This window comes from Podarcis erhardii (genome assembly GCF_964252035.2).
Source record: "Podarcis erhardii genome assembly, chromosome: 4".
NCBI classification, from domain to species: Eukaryota; Metazoa; Chordata; class Lepidosauria; order Squamata; family Lacertidae; genus Podarcis; species Podarcis erhardii.
In genome coordinates this window covers 7,647,326-7,672,310 of record NC_138508.1, presented here as the reverse complement: position 1 = coordinate 7,672,310, position 24,985 = coordinate 7,647,326, and the positions used below count along the sequence as shown (strand labels likewise).

The 24,985-nt window shown below is 45.2% G+C and overlaps 1 protein-coding gene and 1 long non-coding RNA gene across 3 annotated transcripts; one reads left to right on the top strand and one right to left on the bottom strand.

Moving 5' to 3' along the window:
• Positions 1 to 3,009: 3,009 nt before the first annotated feature.
• LOC309341362 lies at positions 3,010 to 9,805 on the top strand. Its single transcript, XR_014156266.1, has 3 exons — positions 3,010 to 3,334; positions 7,946 to 8,069; positions 9,648 to 9,805. It is a non-coding gene; the product is annotated as an uncharacterized lncRNA (long non-coding RNA).
• Positions 9,806 to 10,072: 267 nt separating this feature from the next.
• On the bottom strand, positions 10,073 to 18,667 carry LOC309341088 (sialidase-3-like). Of its 2 annotated transcripts, none has more exons than XM_081860553.1 (3): positions 18,541 to 18,667; positions 14,440 to 14,651; positions 10,073 to 13,109 (listed from the first exon to the last, which is right to left on the bottom strand). In XM_081860553.1, exons 2-3 carry the CDS (start codon positions 14,644 to 14,646, stop codon positions 12,048 to 12,050), a joined length of 1,269 nt encoding a protein of 422 aa, XP_081716679.1. In that variant the 5' UTR covers positions 14,647 to 14,651; positions 18,541 to 18,667; the 3' UTR covers positions 10,073 to 12,047. The 2 variants fall into 2 exon arrangements, with proteins under 2 accessions (XP_081716679.1, XP_081716678.1); XM_081860552.1 differs by lacking the exon at positions 18,541 to 18,667 and adding an exon at positions 14,920 to 15,136.
• Positions 18,668 to 24,985: the final 6,318 nt, after the last annotated feature.

Here is a 24,985-nt window from a genome sequence, read left to right as displayed (position 1 = left end):
TCATTTGCTCTAAATTTCTGAGAGGTAAACACAGGAGAAGCCTCTGTGCAGACGATGGAGGCTTGGACAGCATGGCGATGCCCTGAATTTCTGAGCAAAAAAATAATCCCTGAACTTTGCAGGCAGTTATCCTTGGGATCTGAACATGAATGCCTAGGATGCCCCCTTGTGGGAAGCGCTTGAAGAACAAGCAGAGCATATTTGGTAGGCCTGGGCTGAATGTACAGAGGTACCTTGGGTTACAGAGGCTTCAGGTTACAGACGCTTCAGGTTACAGACTCCACTAACCCAGAAATAGTACCTCAGGTTAAGAACTTTGCTTCAGGGTGAGAACAGAAATCGTGCAGCAGGAGGCCCCATTAGCTAAAGTGGTACCTCAGGTTATGAACAGTTTCAGGTTAAGAACAGACCTCCAGAACGAATTAAGTTCGTAACCAGAGGTACCACTATATGTGCATTTGGGGGGGGGGGCATTAGAGTAGGGTTTTCAGATGTGTGAAAGATTCTGCCGCCCCCTAAATCTCTGCTCATCATCAGAATTACTAGGCTGCCTTTTAGAGTATAAACAAATATTTCCTAAAATGTTGGACTGCTTCTGATAATAATAATATTTTTCAGATTCAGTGGACCCTCTGGAATGTAATTTGTTCCGGGGGTCTGTACGCACCCTGAAAATTACGTAAGCAGAGGCGCTGCTTCTGCGCATGCGTGAGCGGTGAAACCCAGAAGAATACACTTCCAGGTTTGTTACATTTGCAACCCGAAAGTTATGTTATCCAAAGGTAACGTAACCCAAAAGTCCACTGTATTTGAAAACAGCTATCATATCCTCTATCACTCTCCTCTTTTCCAGGCTAAACACACCCAGCTCCTTCAACTGTTCCTCATACGGCCCGATTTCCAGATTTCTGCACACCTTCCACCCAGTCAATATCCTAATAATAATAATAATAATAATAATAATAATAATAATATATTACTTATACCCCGCCCATCTGGCTGGGTTTCCTTAGCCACTCCCAGTATTCTGTTGGGAGCCGCCACAAGTGGCTAGGGAAAGCCAGCCAGATGGGTGGGGTATTAATAATAATTCATTATTATTATTATTATTATTAAGACAGGAGCGCCTGGCATGCTCTGGTCCATGGGGTCATGAAGAGTTGGACATGACTAAACGACTAAACAACAACAATTATTATTATTATTATTATTATTATTATTATTATTATTATTATTATTATATTTATTAAGGTTTTAGAAAAGTAAATAAAATTACAAAATAGGTGTCAAAAAAAATAAAAATAAAAAATACAGAATTACAAAAGTACAAAAAAGAGTTACAGAATACATAATAAAAAAAAACAAAAAGTTAAAAGCAAATCCATCTTTTCATAGCTTATACTTCATTACTTATTTCCCTGACCCCCTCACACCTCCCTTTTCTGTATTCCAATTCCTTTCCCACTTTGTATTAATCTTAATCCAATATCTTAACACATTGTAACTTTATATTTTCATCTGTTATCAATCTATTTTTGCGAATCCATTCTAACCTTATTGCTAAAACCACTTCGTTTCAATCCAACATCACTTTAACTTTAACTTTAACTTTCATTGATTTTACAATATTTCTGCAAATAGTTTTTAAATTTTTTCCAATCCTCTTCCACCGACTCTTCTCGGTATCGGATTCTGCCAGTTATTTCCATTATTATTATTATTATTATTATTATCCCTAATGAATCAAATAAGCCTGGCAATGACAAGGCAAGCAGACTTTGCAGCAAGGACAGTCATGGGATGTGCCCAAGGCCAGGAAAGGGGAGACAAAAGCGTGAATAGAGCACAGTTCTGCTGATTTGCTCGATTTCTGCTTTGTGATATAATAAGGGCTCACGCATGCCCAGACAGCAGTGTTGAAATCCAGACATTGCTAACCTGGGGCTCTCCTTGTGTTGACTCCTTACCTCTCTCGCCCTGACCTGGCCACTGTGATCCACGCGACGGTCACCTCCAGGCGGGATCACATTCATCCAGTGCTTTACCAGCTGCACTGGCTCCCGGTGGAGTACAGGGTCAGGTTCAAGGTGCTGGTTTTGACCTTTGAAGCCCCATGCGGCCTAGGACCCTCATACCTATGGGACCGCCTCTCCTGGTATGCCCCACGGAGGACCTTAAGGTCACAAATTACAACACTTTGGAGGTCCCAAGTCGCAAGGTGGTTACATTGGTCTCAACTAGGGCCAGGGCCTTTTCAGTACTGGCCCCGACTTAGTGGAACACTCTGTCACAAGAGGCCAGGGCCCTGCGGGACTTGACATCTTTCCGCAGAAAGATGTCAATTTTAAATTGGTTCCTCCCCCCATTATGTTTTTACTGAAATTTTACTGTTGTTAGCTGCCCTGAGCCTGGCTCTAGCCGGGGAGGGCAGGGTATAAATATTATTATAATAATTATGTTTCATATCCCATCGCTCCAAGGAGCTCAAGGTGGCCTGGGTCTCCCTCTCTTTTTCTTCTTTTTTTTTAATAGAATAATATTTATTGAAATTTCCAAGAAAAAATAAAAAATAAAAAAGAACACAAAAAAAGAAATTACATGATCCAAAAAAAATGAAAAAAAAATACAAAGTACAGGGGGAAAAAACCAAAGGGAAAATAAGAACAGATTAAAAACAAATCCCTCTTTCTCTGACCTATAATTCATTTACTTATTTCCGTGACTTCCTCACACCTCCCTCCTTTGTATTCCAATTCAAATAGTTAATTCAGCAAATTTTTCCCTCCTTGTTTTATCTTCGTTCTTTATCTTAAACATATTATATCATTCTATTTCTCATCTAATTATCAAGCCATTTTTTGCATATTCCTTTTTAACCTTATTGTTAGAGATCACTTCATTTCATTCCTACTTCATTTTAACATCCTACTTCATTTTAATATCCTCACAACAACTGTGCGAGGTGGGTGAAGCTGAGCGGCAGTGACTTGCCCCGGGGTCATCTAGTAAATTTCACGACTGACCTCTATTTGCCCGCTTGGGTGTGCGCACTAATGAATTCCGCAGAATAATTGAGTTTGGAGTAAACATGCATGCGGTCAGGCACTATACAATGCCGAAGCTAATTCCTAAATCCTGGCCTCTCTGAGTCACGATGCGGCACGAGTGTGCCAAAGTCCACCTTTTTGCAGGGGGGGCCCCCAAAGGATAAAAGTCCAGGGAGCTGGGATGGTTGGATGGGAGCCGGCCGAAATATTAGCACCCGATCGACGCAGAACCATGAAAGCGTTCGGACCACAGCTGCTTCTTTTGCTGGCGCTGCTAGGATTCATCGGTAAGTACTGCATTTTTCGCTGTATAAGGCACACCTGACCATAAGACACACCTAGTTTTTAGAGGAAAACAAGAAGAAAAAAATTCTGAACGAAACAGTGGATGTATGATTTTTGTGGCTCATGCTGTGGCCACAGACATGTGATTTGATGGGAAGTTTGGGGTAGCCCAATGCAAAAATCCTGAGAATCCATGTGGATCTGTGCTTTGTAACCACGTTTTTGGGCCCTATTTTTTTTTTTTAAGCATGATCTGCTTTTTGCCCCTGGGCAATTCAGCTCCAGGGACCACGCATTCGCTCCATAAGACGCACAGACATTTCCCCTTACTTTTTAGGAAGAAAAAAGTGTGTCTTATGGAGTGGAAAATACTGTATCTTCCAGTGACCAGATGCAAAAGGAAGTCTCTGTCTTAAAGGGAAATACAGTGGTGCCCCGCAAGACGAATGCCTGGCAAGACGGAAAACCCGCTAGACGAAAGGGTTTTCCGTTTTGGAGGCGCTTCGCAAAACGAATTTCCCTATGGGCTTGCTTCGCAAGACGAAAATGTCTTGCGAGTTCCTGCGGTTTCCCCCCTTTTCTCCCCTTTTCCTAAGCCGCTAAGCCACTTATCAGCTGATCGCTAAAAGCCGCTAAACCGCTAATAGCGCTAATCCGCTGTCAATGGGCTTGCTTCGCAAGACGAAAAAGAGCCTCACGGAACGGATTAATTTCAACTTGCGAGGCACCACTGTATCTCAACTTGTCATGGGAGAAATAGTCTTTGTTGACAGGTCTTCTTTTCACTGCTGAAGGGATAGGATTTTTTTTATTTTTTTTTTTGTCTAATTGCCCTGCATTTTAGGGTGCCTTGCCACTGAGGGCCTCTGTTATTTTAGCTCAGTGATACAGGATTGGTTTAGCATGTAGACAGAGGGTGGTGAACACAGCACATGATATTATGGGCTGTACCCTGATGACATCGCACGGGATCGATGCCTTAGGAGAGCGAGAAAAATTCTCAGGGACGTTTCACACCCCGGCCAGCACCTCTTCAATCTTCTACCCTCAGGCAGGAGATATAGAAGTCTAATCAGTCGTACCAACAGGCTAAAAAACAGTTTCTATCCATGGGCCGTTAGGCTGCTGAACACAAAATAATACAGTCATACCTCGGGTTGCAGACGCTTCAAGTTGCGTTTTTCGGGTTATGGACCTGCCGAAACCTGGAAGTACCAGAACGGGTTACTTCCGGGTTTCGGGGGTCACGCATGCGAAGTGCTAAATCGTGCTTTGCACATGAGCGCCGAATCGCAACCCACGCGTGTGCGGACGCACCGCTGTGGGTTGTGAACGCTGCAGGTTGCAAATGTGCCTCCCGCACGGATCACGGTCACAACCCGAGCGTCCACTATATAGTGCAACTGACTTTCAGGGTTGGTGTGTTGTGTGACAAGCACACAGAGTGCAATGAGACTGAGTGTTTTTTTTGGGGGGGGGGGAGGGAGGCTCAGTTAATTTTATTGTACACAGGTTGTACATTGACAATAATGGTATTATTACAGTGGTTAAGAACTTAACCTTGGGTTAAGAACTTAATTCGTTCCGGAGGTCCGTTCTTAACCTGAAAATGTTCTTCACCTGAGGTACCACTTTAGTTAATGGGGCCTCCTGCTGCCACCGCGCGATTTCCGTTCTCATCCTGAAGCAAAGTTCTTAACCCGAGGTACTATTTCTGGGTTAGCGGAGTCTGTTACCTGAAGTGTCTGTAACCCAAGGTACCACTGTATTAGGCTCAATGCTTGGCATCTCCCTGGGACCACCAGAGAGATCTTGTAGACCACTATGCTGTCAGCTAGGATCAGGGCCAGATTTATGTATAAGCCAAACAAGCTATAGCTTAGGGCCCCACTCTCTTGGGGCCCCCCAAAAATTTAAAGGGGAAAAAACCTGGATGTACATTTCCAAAATATGAGAGAAAAAAAGAAATAAAATGAAACCTCTGGGTATAGGGCGGTGTATACAGTAGTTTTCCATGTATAAGACCAGGTTTCCCCCCTAAAAAATAATGTCAAAAATTAGGGGGCATCTTATACACGGATACATCTTTCCCCCATTTTTTAAATCCAAGTCCCACAACATGGGGGCCTCTTATACATGGGGGCATCTTATAGACAGAAAAATATGTAAGTTGAATAAATAAAATAATAAAATATTCAGTTTCTCACTTTTCCAAACTTAAATGCAGTTCTTTGCATTTCTGCAGCGGTCTGTGGTTTATTTATTTTTAAATCCTCATGAAAATTGGTCAACATTTTAGTCCAAATCTCTCCTTGATATCATTATACTTCCGGACCTGTTTACTGAGAATTCTTCCTGATTTGTTTGCGCAGTTTGTGGGGAGTTTAGGCAAGCTTGTCTCTTTAATGAGCATTTATCCTAATTTGTTTCTGGGATGTGTGTGTGTGTGCGTGTGGTGGTTCGATGGCATTTCATCAAAACAAATGGTATCCCACAATTTCCTTTGCATTTTCCCACAACTTTCCTTATCACAAAAACTCTGATTTTTTGGGGGGGGGGGCAGTGCTTAAAAGTGCCAATTCAGTTTTAATTTGGTGACCTGAATTTCAATTGCTTAGCTGAACATGTGCTTGATCTCAGTTGTGTTCACTCTAAGAACACCCCTGTGATAAATCTCTCAAATAGAAGCTCAGATGAATCACACTGGTTTAGACCGCAGGCACCATTTGAGACACGGACAAGCCATCCTTTGTAAAAACATTGGCCGGGAAAAGCAGCTGCAACGGAAAAAAAATGTCTGGGCTTTGTGAGCTAATCTGCAGGAATTAATTGGGGCGACACAACATTAGTTCCGGCACTCAGGTTCTATCAACAATCCCCTCTGTGTGAAGATGGGCTTGCTTTATTTGTTTATTCGATTTACAAAATATTCCTATACAACGCAAAACCAACAATAAAACAACCTCTGTAAAAAAAAAGCAAGCACGAAATACGTTGCGATTCAGTACAAAGTTGGTGACATGAAATGGTGAGCCGGCCCACTCATTGCACAAATGGGACATTTGTCCCGCTGCTACTGATGCCTACACCCTTGTGCAAATTAATTGAAACAAGCAAGGTAGTTTATTGGACAAAACTCATGTATACATGGACAAAACTCACATATACATACATTAGTAATAGATATGACCTCTGCTATTTTTAAGCAGCATTTGAACACGGTTTGGCATGGAGTCTACTAGTTTCAAACAGTCACTGTTGATTTTGGGATCCCTGTACCACACTTGAATCAGCGCCTGAATGAGCTTCTCCATAGTCATACAGTCTATAGAACAGAGGCATCTTTTGCATAACAGCCCACAAATTCTCAATGGGATTTACGTCCGGGGAATTCCCTGGCCAATCAAGTACCTGTCTTTGCTGCTCTGTCGTGAATTTCTTCACCACTTTCGATGCGTGACAGGGAGCTAGGTCCTGCTGCAATATCCCAGTACTGTCAGGATACCTCTTTACCAGCTCTGGAATAACTCTCTTTCGTAGAACCTCAATATATTGTGGCAAGCACATCATTCCTTCTATTGGCTGCAGGCTTCTGACACCACAATGACCAACTGACTTTTCGTGTTTGTTTTGAGTACAAGATTAGGAGTAAGATAGAAAACATGCTTTTTTTCAATTAATTTGCACAAGGGTGCTCCCACCTCCTTCAATCATCTTGCTGGTCCAGTGGGAGGGAAGGAGAATTACCAACCATTTGTTGTTGTTGTTTAGTCGTTTAGTCTTGTCCGACTCTTCGTGACCCCCTGGACGGAAGCACGCCAGGCACTCCTGTCTTCCACTGCCTCCCCCAGTTTGGTCAAACTCATGTTCATAGCTTCGAGAACCCTGTCCAACCATCTCGTCCTCCGTCGTCCCCTTCTCCTTGTGCCCTCCATCTTTCCCAACATCAGGGTCTTTCCCAGGAAGTCTTCTCTTCTCATGAGGTGGCCAAAGTATTGGAGCCTCAGCTTCAGGATCTGTCCTTCCAGTGAGCACTCAGGGCTTATTTCCTTAAGATTGGATAGGTTTGATCTTCTTGCAGTCCATGGGACCCTCAAGAGTCTCCTCCAGCACCAGAATTCAAAAGCATCCATTCTTTGGCGATCAGCCTTCTTTATGGTCCAGCTCTCACTTCCATACATCACTACTGGGAAAACCATGGCTTTAACTATACGGACCTTTGGTTCATCTGGTTACTCCTGCCTAAGTGCAGAATCTGAAAATTGTCCCTGTTGAAATCCATTTTGCCAGTTTTGTTAGTTTTGTATTAGGGCAGCACTGGGTGCCTGCCGTGCTCTCAGAACATCTCAGGTCCAATCCCTGCCATCTCTAGTTAAAGTGGGAATGGGGAACCTCTGATTCTTCAGCTGTTGGCAGACTCCTGTTGTCGCCTGCCAGCGCGCCTGAAGATCTGGAGAGGGGCAGACAGAGATTTGGAGGAGCAACTTATAGGGCCACCTATAGCTTTAACTATACAGACCTTTGTTGGCAAGGTGATGTCTCTGCTTTTTAAGATGCTGTCTAGGTTTGTCATCACTTTTTAACCTTCATTGTTGTGACTTCCTATATCCTAGCTGGACAGGAGATGGGAATCCTACTGAATACACGGACCTGTGCCAGTTGGAGAGGTCTCTGCCGTCGCTCCTGCCTGGCTTACGAGATCCACCTCGGTGTTCACGGTTGCCCACGTCACTATAGGTATGGCTGTTCTCCTTGTGGGTTGATTGTTTAATGTTTGTGAGCACATTAAAGTCTCATCACGCTTGTTAACGCCTGCCTTGGTCCATTGTGACCCCAAGGTCTTGTTCGTTCATGGTCCCTCACCACTGTGATGTTCCCAAAGCAATGAAGGATTGGACTCTGATTAATAAAATACACACAGAGGCTTTGACCAGCAAGACTCTGCGAGGAGTGGGTATAATAATTCCTCTCCACCCCTCAGCCCAGGTCGTTTTATTCACAAAAGAACTTTTTACACAGTGTTCGTAAGAACCAATCAGATTTCCTCTGAGCATTTCAAAAAACCCCACGTGGGACAAAGTCAGATCAGAAGAAATTCTTTTAACTGCAAAGACTACTCTGAGCATGCATACACAATCTGAGAGTAAATAAAACAGGACTAGAGGAATGCATTCAGGTCATAAACAGGAAGGAAGGAAGGAAATATGGCAAGGAAAGAGTATTTACCATCTCCTTGTGAACTCTCTTCCTGGCCCTTAAAGGTAAAGGGACCCCTGACCATTAGGTCCAGTCGAGACTGACTCTGGGGTTGCGGCGCTCATCTTGCTTTATTAGCCGAGGGAGCCGGCGTACAGCTTCTGGGTCATGTGGCCAGCATGACTAAGCCGCTTCTGGCGAACCAGAGCAGCGCACGGAAACACCATTTACCTTTCCGCCGGAGCGATACCTATTTATCTACTTGCACTTTGACGTGCTTTCGAACTGCTAGGTTGGCAGGAGCTGGGACCGAGCAATGGGAGCTGACCCCGTCGTGGGGATTCAAACCGCCGACCTTCTGATTGGCAAGTCCTAGGCGCTGTGGTTTAACCCACAGCGCCACCCGCCTCCTGGCCCTTAAAATCTACCTAAAGATTAAACTACATCAAAGCTAACTATCATCTTTATGACCCAGGGTGCCTGATGAAGCAACTGGCCTGTGTATTTAGAATGCTTATACGTGCCTGTCAGGTGTAGAGAAATAGGACAAAGATGCAGAGACATGGATTGATCAGAAATCGTATCAAAATGGCTCAAACCCAGTCAACGCAAGTCTTTCATCGCGGACACAAATAGCTTCTTCCATATTTTTTATAATTCCTCATAGCAATCCCACCTGATCACTCACTACACACCACCAGCTGATAAGATATTTTGCTCCGACGTGCATCAATTTTGTTTAGGTCGAATTGAATTTGCCATTTTACCGCCCATTGGTTCAGGGCTGCCTTCCTGGCGTGGGGGCCAGTTTCCGCTAAGCATTGGGGGGAAAGGAAAGCAGGGGGAAAGATCTACGGGGAGAGAAAACCCCTTTACATTAAGTCCAAACACTACCTAGGTCTCTGTGATTGTTGCATGGCTTCTTTCCACCTCTCCAACTTTGAATCCAGCGAAATAGCCCAATATTTGGGAGGCTCAGGACAATGTGGGGGGCAGGGTGTGGGACAGTGCTTTGGGCACCAGGCAGGGTGACCTTTCAACAACCTGCAGCCTTGTCCTTCTGAGACTGCCCTTGGTGACTGCAATTCTGAAAAAGACTCGTTTCCTCTTCATTCCCAGATGCTGTGTGCTGAGAAGCTAGCACAGACAGGAGGTCAAGGAAATCCATCACTCCAGTGAAGGGAAGGATGTTCCGGGTACAAGCTGATCAGAAGAAGGGTGGCCCCTGTTATAGACAGCATTTTGCAATACAGTGGTACCTTGGTTCTCAAACTTAATCCGTTCCGCAAGTCCGTTCCAAAACCAAAAGCGTTCCAAAACCAAGGCGTGCTTTCCCATAGAAAGTAATGCAAAACGGATTAATCCGTTCCAGACTTTAAAAAACACACCCTAAAACAGCAATTCAACATGGATTTTACTATCTAACGAGATCATTGATCCATAAAAATGAAAGCAATAAACAATGTACTGCAGTCACACAATCAATCAATCAGTAGCTGAACTGGGTTCCACACAGACATGAAAACAAAACAAAGAGCCGCAAAAACAAAAAGGCAAAAACAGACAGACCTCAGTGTAAGACTCAAAACGGAAGGGTGGCACTCAAATCGGAAGCGTAACACTCAAAAGGGAGCACATTCGGCTTCCGAAAAAAGTTCACAAACTGGAACACTTCCTTCGGTGTTTGCAGTGTTTGGGTTCCAAGGTGTTTGAGAACCAAGGTACCACTGTATCTGTTTATTTGACATCGCCACGGAAATTATCGCCTCCCAACAATTCAATATGGCTTCGATTTGTTTTAAGCTGATATGTTTTTAAGTTGCTTATTTCTGCCTTGCAGCAAGGTGATTGCGACTGTTTAATTTTCTTTAAGGGAAACGCTTCGGAGAACATACGACGCAACTTTTGAAAAGTTTGACAAGGCTAAAGTTAAAGCTTTGCAACTGTCTAACACTACTTTCTGCTTGTTTATTGTTCTCAAGACAAAGATGTAACACATAGTGTAACCAGCCGTAACAAAAAGCATGGTGGATAATTCATTGTTTGGCAATAATGATTAAAACATGCATTTATCTTGAACATTCTGTTTCAGCAAATGCACACCCACGACTGCTTTCCGTCTAGGCAATAGGGTTTTAGTCACAGACGAGGCATAAACTTGGCTGGGTTTTGCTGCAAAACAGGAAATTCTGGAAATTGACTAACTCTGAAAGGGAACACACCAGGAAGATAACTTACATGGAAATATATGTTGCTGGCTGAGGTGTGCATGTCCATTGTGTTCTAAGAGATTTATAAAAAAAAAAAAAACCATATATTTTCACACCAGCATACAACAGAAGAAACGTTTGTGGAAAATAATAATAATAATAATTTATTTATACCCCGTCCTTCCTGGTTTAGAAAACCGGGCTCAGGGCAGCTAACAACAGATTTTAAACGCTTAATTGATGCAACAAAAAACAGCATAATATACAGTATAAAACGTGAATAATAAATTCAGAATTCAAAAATCAATTTAGGGGGAAATCCATCCAATAAACATTAGATGATCACCAGGGCTAGCTGGCTAAATTAGTCCTATTTGGGCCAGCGAGGAGACCAGGGCTGTGGGATCCCAGAGTGGGTAATCTTCATAAAAAGGGGAGGGCGAGGGAAGGAAGGGGAATAAAAGATCAGGCTAAGTTCAAATTGAAAGCCAGGTGGAATAGCTCTGTCTTACAGGCCCTGCGGAAGGAAGTTAAATTCTGAAGGGCTCTAGTCTCATGGGACAGAGCATTCCACCAGGTCGGAGCCATCACTGAGAAGGCCCTAGCCCTGGTGGAGGATAATCTGACTTCCTTAGGGCCCGGGACCTCTAAACTATGGTTATTCATGGACCTTAAGGTCCTCTGTGGAGCATACCAGGAGAGAGAATGAGATGACCTACTCTGGATCTCCTGTGTCTCTGGGCCTTTAACACCCCACAGAACCTGGAAGCTCAAGGGCTTATTATGTTTGGGGTTTTTTTTAAAAAAAACTGTTAACATATACATTTCTGCATATCCAAGGAACCCCCTGCAAGCACATAGGAACAAGCACTGCCTTGCTTTTGGGGTGACTCTGATCTTTTTGCAAAATTACACCCAAGATCTGCACAACCCATGAAGTTATGGAGAAATCAACTGGGCCGTTTTAAGGTCAAAGGGCCTCTGCAGGTATGAACACCCTTCCCTTAGATCAGGGGATGACTAACTGTGGCACTCCATAATTAATAATAATAATAATAATAATAATAATAATAATAATAATAATAATTTATTTATACCCCACCCATCTGGCTGGGTTTCCCCAGTGCTGAACTATAATTCCCATCGTTCCTGGCTGTTGGTGCTGCTGGCTGATCCTCCATCTCTAGAGGATGGTGGACTCTCCTTCCTTGGAGGTTTCTAAGCAGAGATCGGATGGCCATCTGCCATGGATGCTCTAGTTGAGATTCCTGCATTGCAGTGGGTTGGACTAGATGACCCTCGGGGTCCCTTACTGCTCTGCGACTCTACGATTCCCAGGCCTTAGGTTCTTCAGAAGCTCAACGTCGCTGAAAAGCTGAAAGGCAATTTCTTCGCATGCAGTCGCCGCCCCGCACTCAAACAGGCACCCAAACATCACTGGCTTGCCCTCCTCCTGGCACACGGCCAGGTCCGAATACCCGCTGGGCCCTTTGTTCAGCACCCAAGGGGCTGCCCAGCACCCCTTCTCCAACGGAGAGGGGTTCAGGTAGATGCCCAGATCCGAACGCTTGTGGCTGTTTGTGGGGTGGGAGAAGACCAGCCACGACTTGGTGCTCCTCTTGCGAGGGGCCAAGGAAGGATCGACACCCAGCAGACACGCCGATTCGCCAGCGCCTTCCTCTAGGCCCCGATCCGAGGGTTTCGGCGCCGGGGCGAAACTCACCACACTGCCCTGGCACCCGTGGGGTGGCTCAGGCAGCTGCTTGCAAAGAAAGGGCTTCTGGAAATGGCCTCCATTATCGGCGCTGAAGGCCTCAGCGCGGCAGCGGCTCCAACCCGAATGCCGGGCGTTGACGTACAGTAAGCGGCTTCCATCCTGGCGGTTGATCTCGGCCACCTGGCACTCGGTGGCTCGCAAGTCCTCAAGAAGCTGGCCCCGTGCCCAACTGCGCCCTCCGTCGTCACTGAGCAACGCGAAGCAATGGGGAGCTGCGCAGCAGAGCGGGCAGAAGCAAAAGCAACGTTTGCTGGTGCGGTAGGCGTAGGCCGGGACCGCCAGGCGCCCGGAGCCGAGCTGCACGCCGTGGCCCGGCCCGACGGCAAAGGTGGCCCACTTTCTCCGGTCGCCTCCAAACATCTGCCTGGTTAAGTCCACCACCTGGCTCCAGGTGCGGCCGCCATCTTGGCTGGAGACGTAGCAGAGCTTGGCGGCGTTCCTCCCCGTCGCAATCTGCCGCCGGGCTGTGATGTGGTCCAGAACGCAGATGAAGAACAGGTAAGTGGTTCCGCTCTTCTCCTCGTGAACCGGGCAGGGGTTCATGGTGCGGTATTTGGGGAGTGTGGCCATCGGCAGGGGCTCCTGAGGACCCCACTGGAGAGAAGAAGAAGAAGAGTTTGGCTTTGATATCCTGCTTTATCACTACCCGAAGAAGTCTCAAAGCGGCTAACATTCTCCTTTCCCTTCCTCCCCCACAACAAACACTCTGTGAGGTGAGTGGGGCTGAGAGACTTCAGAGAAGTGTGACTGGCCCAAGGTCACCCAGCAGCTGCATGTGGAGGAGCGGGGAAGCGAACCCGGTTCACCAGATTACGAGACTACCGCTCTTAACCACTACACCACACTGGCTCTGAAACAGAGAAGGGACAAAAGGGTTTGCTCTCGGGGTAATGTCTCTGCGCACTTCACATCCAACCTGGAATCATTATCATTAATTAAATCTGCATACCTTCCTTCGTCTGCAGATCTCAGGGCGGATCACAAGATGCAAGTTAGCGGATTAAAATGTATAAAAGGTAAAGGGACCCCTAACCATTAATAATAATAATAATAATAATAATAATAATAATAATAATAATACTTTATTATTTGCACCCCGCCCATCTGGCTGGGCCTCCCCAGCTACTCTGGGCGGCTTCCAACAAAGATTACATCAAAATGTCACACATTAAAAACTTCCCTGAACAGGGCTGCCTTAAGATGTCTTCTGAATGTCAGGTAGTTGTTTATCGCTTTGACATCTACTGGAAGGGCGTTCCACAGGGCGGGCGCCACTACCGAGAAGGCCCTCTGCCTGGTTCCCTGTAGCTTTGCTTCTCGCAATGAGGGAACCGCCAGAAGGCCCTCGGAGCTGGACCTCAGTGTCTGGGCAGAATGATGGGGGTGAAGACGCTCCTTCAGGTATACTGGACCGAGGCCGTTTAGGGCTTTAAAGGTCAGCACCAATACTTTGAATTGTGCTCGGAAACGTACTGGGAGCCAATGTAGATCTTTCAAGACCGGTGTTAAGTGGTCTCAGCGGCCGCCCCCAGTCACCAGTCTAGCTGCCGCGTTCTGGAGTAATTGTAGTTTCTGGATCACCTTTGCTCTTAGCTTGACATACATTCCTTCCTTCCGCCCTTGCCTCATCACCAGCTACTTGGCATCGCCCCAAGCCCCATCCACTTCTAAAGGAGATGGGGGGAGTTGCTTCAGAAAGCATTCCCCCCCCATACATAGTGTGCAGAGCACCTCCCCACCTTCATTAAACAGCTTACCTGAGCTGCCTGCCACCCTGCTGTCACGCTGGAGTTGGTGTGGCCGCATATTGGCAGGCCCATAAACTGCTGCGTGACGACAGCCTTACATTTATTGTATAGAGTAAGAAAGAAAAGAAACATGCAGGGAAGAATAACAGCGTTACGCTTTCTGCTCCTGGCGTTACCTGAACGGACGTTCCTTCCTTCCGCCCTCGCCTCATCACCAGGAATTTAGCATCTTCGTCTCGGGGGGATGAGCGCTCCTCTGCAAACGCCAGGAAGGTGGACTCGGAGGGCAGGTAAAGCAGCGCCGGGATGCGGTAGGTGAGACCCCCTCGTTTTTTCTGGCTGAAAAGAACCACCTTCCCAGAGCCAGCCTTAGCCTCGGCCATGTTTTCTGGGCATGCAGAAATATTTGGGGAGGTGAGAGGAGGGAAAGAGGGAGATGAAGAATCCAATTAGTTTGTTGCATCACCTGAAAGGTGCTTTCTCCCTTTATAAACCTGCCCAGGTGCCAAGATCCTCCTACCACCAGCCCATATTCCTCACCAGGGGGAACTAAAAGCTAAGTCGCACCCAGAATCCACTGCCTTCCTTGATTCCCATAAGTATACAAATCCTGGATTTGCACCCTTTAAGGGACATTTTGCCTCCGGGACTCAGACCTGGAGAAATTTCATACCTCTGGCCGGAACCAGTCCGGGTTGCAAATCTGCCTGCCGACATGTACTGAGCAACCAGTAGCTAATTGGCAACCTGGGAAGAAAACCAGCCAAACAGACCCCCACCCCCCAATAACATCCAGTTTACAAAAGCTGTGAAGCTTGGTCACCTGCAAAATATTCCTGCCCACTAAAGGTGACCAGTAGGCTAGTTATCGCCAGAAATAATAATAATAATAATAATAATAATAATAATAATTAAAAAAAAAAAAATTCTACCCCGCCCTACCCGGCCAGAGCCAGGCTCAGGGCGGCTAACAACAGCAAAATTACAGTAAAAATATAATGGGGGGGGACACAATTTAAAATACAGGTTAAAATGCAATTTAAAATGCTGCCTCATCAAAACCATAAGGGGAGGGAAACATAAAGGTCAGACTGAGTCCAAACCAAAGGCCAGGCAGAACAGCTCTGTCTTGCAGGCCCTGCGGAAAGATGTCAGGTCCCGCAGGGCCCTAGTCTCTTGTGACAGAGCGTTCCGCCAAGTCGGGGCCAGTACTGAAAAGGCCCTGGCCCTAGTTGAGACCAATCTAACCACCTTGCAACTTGGGACCTCAAAAGTGTTGTTATTTGTGGACCTTAAGGTCCTCCACGGGGCATACCAGGAGAGGTGGTCCTGTAGGTACGCGGGTCCTAGGCCGCATAGGTATTTAAAGGTCAAAACCAGCACCTTAAACCTGACCCTGTACTGATCTATAGGAAGCCCTCTTCAGCCAAACTGCAAGCCTTACATGCATAAGCTGCTTTATAGAGTCTCAGACTATTGCTCCACCTAAGCTCAATACTGTCAACATGGACTGGCAGCAGCAGGAATCACAGTTAAAGAATTCCTGACAGGGGGCCATTCAACCAGCAATGTTTCATCTTTAAACCCACACACCCACACACCGACTCTGCCTCTCAGAATATTTGCACGGGGCTCACAGTATAGTATAATCCTCAGGGTAGAGAGAATAAATCCTAAATAGAATTAGCTATGCCTCTTAAAAAGTAACCAGTATAAAGTAAGCAGCTCATAAGCGGCACACAAAACACTAAAAAACCATTCTACGCTCTAAATCTTATATTAATAATCCAAAAATTGAGAGAGCTATGTACAAGATCTACTACAGAAGCCACAAACAGAAAACTCATTCAAATTGTGTCCAGAAGGAAGATACAGTCTTCAAATGTTCCTTTAGCCAGGCTCCTGTAGATATCAACAAAGGATAAGTTGGATCAAATGAAGTGTCGTGGTGTTGCGCACAAGAGTTAGACAGGGTGCCGGAGTTTGTGACCTGTTTCGCCCCTGAAGAGTCTTAAAAAGTAACAGCTTTTGTTTGTGTGTGTCGGGATTCACAGAATGCTGTGTGAGATAGTAAGTCTGCAGGCTTGAGTTTGCTAGCCGATGTAGCTGGCTGATGCAATGCTTTCTATGGAAGTGCTGAGTCAGAAAGACTCAGCAGTAATAAGACTCAGCAGTAATATGCTGTCAGTTGATTGGCTGTCATCGGTTTAAAAGGGAACCTGGTGTGGAAGAGTGTGGAGAGAGAGAGAGAAAGAGAGAGAGGGAGGGAGGGAGAAAGGAAGCAAGGAAGCAAGGAAGCAAGGAAGCAAGGAAGGAAGGAAGGAAGGAAGTAGGTAGGTAGGTAGGTAGGTTGGGTGGGTGGGTGGGTCTTCCTGTTTGCCTTAAGGTGCAGCCAGGCATTCTGTTTGACTGTATGAAATTCTCATGTACAGTGGTGCCCCGCAAGACGAATGCCTCGCAAGACGGAAAACCCACTAGACAAAAGGGTTTTCCGTTTTGGAGGTGCTTCGCAAAACGAATTTCCTATGGGCTTGCTTCGCAAGACGAAAATGTTTTGTGAGTTCCTGCGGGTTTCCCCCCTTTCCCCCCCTTTTTCTAAGCCGCTAAGCCGCTTATCTGCTTATCCGCTAAAAGCCGCTAAAAGCCGCTAATAGCGCTAATCCGCTAATCCGTCAATGGGCTTGCTTCGCAAGACGAAAAAACCGCTAGACGAAGAGACTCGCGGAACGGATTCTTTTCGTCTTGCGAGGCACCACTGTATTATAGCCTATAGAATATTGTATATACAGTCATACCTCGGGTTACAGGTGGTTCGGGTTGTGTTTTTTCGGGTTACGGACCGCCGAAAGCCGGAAGTACTGGAAAGGATTACTTCCAGGTTTTGGCGGTCAGGCATGCGCAGAAGCGCCAAATCGCAACCCGCACGTGCACAGACGCGGATTGCGAACACTGCAGGTTGCGAACATGCATCCCGCACGGATCACATTCGCAACCCGAGCGTCCCCTGTATTTGTGTGTATATATATATGTTATGTACTGAGAACAATAGGATCCAAAATGCAGCAGTCTGATTGGTCCTAGAACAATGCAGCAGTATGATTGGTCCACAGGAGCCACCCAATGCAGCTCCAGATGGAAGTGAATCCACAACCTGATTGGCCTACAGGAGAATCCTGGAATTAGCCAATCACGTGGGGCCCGTTGTGTAAATAATGTATATAAAGCAGATATTTTGGGAAAACTTTCATTCCTCCTCACCACTATGAGCTGAATAAAGAGCATGAAATCCACTCTCGACTTCGAGTATATTTCTTTATATATATATATAGCTCATAATAAATATACTGCACTGCACTGAAGAACCTGGAACTCTGATCATTTCTGCTAAAGTGTAGCGGAGAATTCGTGACAGTTGGGGGGGGTGTTGGGGCAGGATCAGTACCTTGGTACTGGGGAATGACTTTTAAATTTTCTACTGGGTTGCCACATTTCAAAGTAAAAACCAGAAAAACCTGAAAGTTGTTAACCTCTCTTGAGAAAAAGCCTGAAGTTTGACATATGACACTCCTACTTCAGCAGTTAAAAAGGTATCCCTGATCATTATTTTCACGGTAAGGAACATTTCCAGGAATCAAACCCTCGCAAGATTTCTCCCAGGAGACAAAACAGCAAGTTTGGACAATGCTTTATCCAAGTTGCAAGCTCACCAGCTGCTATTATTATTATCATTTAAGATGTGGGGAGATCCTTGTCCTAAATCTTTGGCTCTAGGCAGAAGCCGCCTCTTCTGTTTAAAGGACTGGGTTCCCCCCCTCCCTCCCGTCACTGGCAGAAGCGTTTTGAAAACAGGAACTCGGCTGCTGAAATCCTCAAGCGCTTTCTCCGAAAAGCGGCGAGAAAAACGCATTGCAAATATTGCAACGTTCCTAAGCGGTGCACCTGAGATTGCAATTGCATCACATCCTTTTTTTTGCAGGAAACGGGGGGGGGGGGGACACAAAAACACGACTCTCTTTGGATTTCCAGCACTCATTCTTCCCTCCCCCCCCCCAAAAAAAATCCTGATGCTGGGAAGTGTCTTCCAGGAGACTGAAATCGATCTTCCTCCCTGGGCAAACTTCTGCAAAAAAAAGTGGGGCTGCGGGAGACGCTTCCATCTAGGGCGGCGGGGGGGTTTATATCCCCACTCCCATAAAAGAGATATATTCCCTAGTTTATATTTTACCCCTTTAAATGCATCACACTGTCCCCTGGGATTTCCTTGCTGCATCACTCACCGTGCAAAGGCTTTTCCAACTGCGCAGGTGAAAGGGATACAAGCGGTGGCGCCGGGAGAGGATCGGTGCGCAGGATCAGCTCCCTGGATAGGGCGCAGGGCGAGATCAGGATTTCCTCCTCCTCCGAAGCACCGCCCCTCCTTTAGCCACGCCCACTGAGCATCACTTAGCATCCCAGAGAGACATCCCACAGCATCCCTCCTGCGCCATTCAGAGCGCAGACCCGTGGGAAGGTTTGCCCGTGTGAAACGCTCGCGGGCCTTTGCTACCTTCGCCTTTGCCACTTCCACCCCCCTCCCGTTGACAATAGCCTGACATTACTTTAGCTCCTGCTCCATTTATGTACATCAAGCTGTTATCAAAGGCACTGTTGTTGTTTTTTAGAGAGATAATACCAGGCAGAAGTCACGCTTCCAAGGATTATTTGATGGTCACGATTTAAAAGAATAAACAGATGTTGGGTAAAGAAATCAAAAAAGAAGATAAGATACTATTCCTTTATGCCACTACAGCCGCAAGAACTATGTTGGCACAAAACTGGAAAATGGAAATTATACCCAGAATAAATGATTGGCAGGTTAAAATGACAAATTACACTGAGCTTGCTAGGCTAACAGGTAGAATAAGAGACCAAGATGAACAGAAATTTCATGAAAATTGGAATAAATATTGGAAGTATATTGGAAATAATTTGTAGAGGGCACTGGCGGGGCTGGAACAACTCTAACAGTGAGCGGCTAATATTTAAGATTAAAAATAAATTACGTGACTGTAGAACTTTTGACACTTACCAAAAGGGTGGAGGGGAGTCCAAGGCTAGGTAGAGCCTGAAATATTGTGATCTTTTGATTCTTTGTTTCCTTTTTTTATATATAATTTGGGGAGGGGATATAAGAAACTATGTAAATGAACTCTATGTATATATATATGTACACTGATATGTTTATGGATATGTTTGTTTATTTATGTATTCAATACCTACATTGATATATTTATTTGCATAATTTGAATAAAAATGCATTGGGGGGAAAAAGAATAAACAGATTTATTGCTCCAAACAAAGCTACGTGGAAGAAAAGAGTATACTGTACAGTGGTACCTCGGGTGACATACACTTCAGGTTACATACGCTTCAGGTTACAGACTCCGCTAACCCAGAAATAGTACCTCGGGTTAAGAACTTTGCTTCAGGATGAGAACAGAAATCGCATGATGGCAGCAGGAGGCCCCATTAGCTAAAGTGGTACCTCAGGTTAAGAACAGTTTCAGGTTAAGAACGGACCTCTGGAGCGAATTAAGTACTTAACCCGAGGTACCACTGTATATGACATTTTAAAAATTTATTCTTACCACGTAGGCAGCAAGGGAACCAACCGTTTTGCTTGATCCAAATGTGCTCTGTCAACTACCATGGTCTATTCTCGTCCCAAATAAGTAGAAGGATTTCTTTTAGCCACAACAATATTTATGCTGCCCTCGTGTTCCACGCCTGCCCTGACGCTGCAAATGCTTTTCCTTCCGGGATCTTGCTCAATCTTGTTTCTTGTTTCTTTATTTTTTTTCCATTTAAAAAGGAACAAATAAACCCACCCACACAAACTATTATGTAGCTCAGAATCAGGGCCAGATTTAGGTTTGATGAGGCCCTCAGCTACTGAAGGTAATGGGGCTCTTTATATGTCCAGCTGTCCTTTGTCCACAACAAATTGTCACTGTTTTTTGGTGTTGAATATATGCTATATGGCAATTTATGGACCTCATAGGTATCTCAAGCCATTTGCACATGCAGAATGCAGGCACCCTATATACAGAAAGGAGCAAACCAATGATGTTTTAGGGAGCAGGCTAGCAGGCAGGGCCCATGACTTACATCCTAACACTGTTGCTGCATGTAGGTTTTATTTTATTTGTTTTTTATCTTATATTTTGGAAATCTACATCCAGGTTTTTTTCCTTTTTTGGGGGGGGGGGGCAAGAGAGTGGGCAGCCCTAAGCTATAGGTTGTTTAGCTTACAGTATGTGTAAATCCGGCACTGCTCAGAATGCAACCAGCCTTTATGTGTTAACAGCTGCACTCGTATATTATGAGCGGGCAGCTTATAATATACCGTATTTTTCGCCCCATAGGACGCACCGGCCCATAGGACGCACCAGGTTTTTTGGGGGGGAAATAAAGAAAAAAAATATTATTTCCCCCCCAGGCGCTTGTGGGGCCGGCAGCGGGGAGAAGCGCTCTTTATCCAAGTAAGGCTCTTTACGCACCTCCCCGCTGTCCCCGGAGCTTGCGGGGCTGGTGGCCGGGAGAAGCACGCGTCTCCCCACCGTCAGCCTCCAAACCACATCAGGAGACAGCGGGATGGCGGCGTTCCGCCTCCCCGCTGTCCCCTGACCTTGTGGGACTGGCGCTGCGGCTCTCCTGAAGCCTGGAGAGTGAGAGGGGTCGGTGCGCACCGACTCCTCTCGCTCTCCAGGCTTCAGCGAAAGCCTGCATTCGCCCCATAGGACGCACACGCATTTCCCCTTCATTTTTGGAGGGGAAAAAGTTTGTCCTATAGGGCGAAAAATACGGTACCAGGGTTACGCTAGAAATGCTGGGGTGCGATTCTGCTTGTCTTAAGGCTGATGGGTTTTGTGGGGGGAGGGAAGCAGGTAAGGAAGGGGACCATCAAGTTTCCTAGGCTGCCATCTGACCTAGCTTGTGCTAACTTTCCTTCCGATGCCCTTCGGCAGGGGTCAGCAAACTTTTTCAGCAGGGGGCTGGTCCACTGTCCCTCAGACCTTGTGGGGGGCCGGACTATATTTTTTTTGGGGGGGGAATGAACGAATTCTTTTGCCCCACAAATAACCCAGAGGTGCATTTTAAATAAAAGGACACATTCTATTCAGGTAAAAACATGCTGTTTCCCGAATCGTCTGCGGGCCAGATTTAGGGTTGTAAAGACTGCGGAGATAATAATTGGGTGCACTCTTCCCACCTTGGATCAAATCTATGCTTCCAGGTGCCATAAGAAAGCTGCAGAGATAGCGCAGGATAGTGCGCACCCCGGAAATGATCTCTTCCAGCTTCTGCCTTCTGGAAGAAGGTCCAGGGTTATTAAGACTAGGACTAGCCGCCTGAGAAACAGTTTCTATCCAAATGCGATTTTGGTTTTAAACGCAGTGCAAGGTAGTATCTACGGGAGTATATTGTATTTTAAAAATGGGGTATCAGAGTTTTTAGGAGGCTAACCAGGCTGGGATAGCTGGCTTGTTAGTTTCTGAATGCCTGATGTAGATTTTCAGTTTCGTTGTTCTGTATCGGACAATGACAATAAAGATTATCGTATTGTATTATCATATTGTATCGTAGAAGGCAATTGGGCCGGATCCAGCCCCCGGGCCTTAGTTTGCCTGCCCCTGCTCTTAGGCTTGCTTGGGCTCACTCTCTACCACTTCTTCATCCTTTGAGAGAGGAGACATCTTTGTATCTCTCGCCTGCTGAGAACGAAAAGCAGGCATCAATCTTGGTGTCTCCACCTTCATTAGTTTGAACAAGGCTCATTCCTATAATAAAGCATGCAATTCTTTTATCAAACTAGGCATAATTTCCTTCCCTGAACTGAGAGCCTCAGGGTTCATTCACACTTCCAGTTGCCCCACGATTTTTAGGCAGAGTTCCGAGAGCTTTTCATTTTGTTCCATCTCTTTCCCTGGGTAAACCTGCCGATGTCTGTGTTTGTTCCAATTCAGCAGTAAACATCGGGTTACATATACTTGTCTGACTTTTTGCAATGCAGCTATTGTCTGTTTCTTGTTTGTATATGTATGTGTGTGTAAATCTATTTTAGCATAAAATATATTTAAAAGTACACGTTTTAATGCACACTGAAATAAGCCTTTTCATAAAGATTTATTTTTTAAAAAACAAAAAACTGCACATCAGTACAGAAACAGAATTGAACTCTTGAATAAACATATAAGGCAAAACGGATGGAAATCAGAAGGCGTCTGATCTGATCTGCCCATCCCTTCATGTAATAATAATAATAAATTTAATAATAATAATAATAATAATAATAATAATAATAGAAAATTTTATTTATACCCCGCCCTCCCCAGCCAAGACCGGACTCAGGGCGGCTAACACCAGGTATAAAACAATTGATTCAAATACAACTGAAAAACAAGATTAAAACACAACATTAAAATGCAGCCTCATTTCAGTAGAAACTCAAATCAAAAGCTTTTTGGGGATGAAAACGTCAAATCTTCACCAAGGCCAACTATCCAGACTGGTCTTAAGTGGGCCAAAGAAAGAGGTTTAGTACAGGCTATCTCCCCTGATGAGCTAGATTTCCAGATACGGGAAGTAGTGTTGTTTTTTAAGGAGATGAACTGCAACAGGAAGCGGGAGAGATCTGAGGTGGAGCATGGGCAGAGCAGTTATCCGAAGTTATCGCCAGCACATGTGCCAGGACTTCATACAGTGCCACGCGGAGCCAGAGGCAGGAACAGCATGTAATAACAACATGTATCTACACTAAGCAGAATTGGGTAGTATCACGCTATCCCCCACAAATAAGAGGGACAGAACTCACAAGCCACAAGCCTTTGGCCAACATGGTGCCAGCCAACCTGTAGGCCGGCACATGTGATATGTAACTTTAAGAACTGGTGCTAGAGTTTGCTCTTTTTCATTCCTCCTCCATTCCCACCCTCTTTTCCTTGTGTGTTGTTGCCTTTCGGAATGCAAGCCTGAAGACGGGATCTGTGTTAACTACAGATCTCCGTAAGCCCCTCTGGAGGTCCAGACCATGAAGAGAATTATTAGTTAATGGCAATTAAGAGTAATAGAGAAATTAAGAAATGCAGAATAAGTGATAAAGAACAGAAAATCATCAGAGGTGGTTAGACAAGTCTAAAATATTGTGTAAGATAAGAAGTAATGTTAAATGAATGTTGGAAATGATATGTAAAAAACCCCCAATAAAAATGTATATATATATAAAATACTGTAGGTAAGTAAATGTAAATGCCAGTAAAATGATGGTGCTGGTGGTAATAATAATAATAATAATAATAATAATAATAATAATACAGTGGTACCTTGGAAGTCGAAAGGAATCTGTTCCGGAAGTCCAGTTGACTTCCAAAATGTTCGGAAACCAAGGCACAACTTCCGATTGGCTGCAGGAAGCTTCTACATCCAATCGGAAGCCACGTCAGACATTCGGGTTCCAAAGAACGTCCGCAAACCGGAACACTCAATTCCGGATTTGCGGGGTTCAGAAGCCAAAACGTTCAAGATCCAAGGTACGACTGTGAGGCTGGTGCTGATAATAATAATAAATAATAATTAAGAAGAAGAAGAAGAAGAAGAAGAAGAAGAAGAAGAAGAAGAAGAAGAAAAAATAATATTATTATTTCCTGTTTTCTAGCACTGTTGCTCAAGACAAATCAGAAAGCCATGAAAGGCCACCATCTCGTTGCCACAGGAAAATAAACCTCTGGGCCCAAACTGAGCGACACCTTGCAGGAGTCAGGGAACAGCATACTCAAATAACCAAAAAACAGACATCTGGGAATGAGAGAGACTTATTTCAAATGCAGCTCCTTTCTTTAGAAGGCACGGAAATTTGTGTGTGAGACAGAGAGCTGTTGTAGACGTTTTATGCATCCTTCCTAACAGGCTCAAGACATCTCTGTTTTGCAGTCGTGTGCTGGCTGTAATTTTGGTTTGTTTTGCAATGAGGCAATCACCCTCATTCATCGTCTCCCTGAACTACAGACTTGGGCTCCATTCTTTAGACATCCTCCCAATTTCTTCACTTTCTGCACCCTTCTTGGGCAGAAGTGAGGGGAAGTCTATAAACTCAGGGTTTCAGCGTAGTTGGGGAGAGGCACATGGTGACCCCACCGCAAAGCTAACAGAAGATGCTGAAACTCCTGGCTTTGTCATTTGCTGCGAACCCAGAAGTCCCTTCTTTATAATAAATAATAACAATAAATTTTTATTTATACCCCGCCCTTCCCGGTTCAGAAAACCGTGCTCAGGGCGGCTAACAACAGATTTAAAACACTTAATTGATGCAACAAAAAACAGCATAAAATACAGTATAAAACGTGAATAACAATAAATTCAGAATTCAAAAATCAAAAATCAATTTAGGGGGGAAATCCATCCAATAAACATTAGATGGTCACCAGGGCTAGCTGGCTAAATTAGTCCTATTTGGGCCAGCGAGGAGACCAGGAGCTGTGGGATTCCAGAGTGGGTAATCTTCATAAAAAAAGGAGGGGGAGGGAAGGAAGGGGAATAAAAGATCAGGCTAAGTTCAAATTAAAGGCCAGGCGGAATAGTTCTGTCTTACAGGCCCTGTGGAATGAAGTTAAATCTTGCAGGGTCCTGGTCTCCTGGGACAGAGCATTCCACCAGGTCGGAGCCATCACTGAGAAGGCCCTGGCC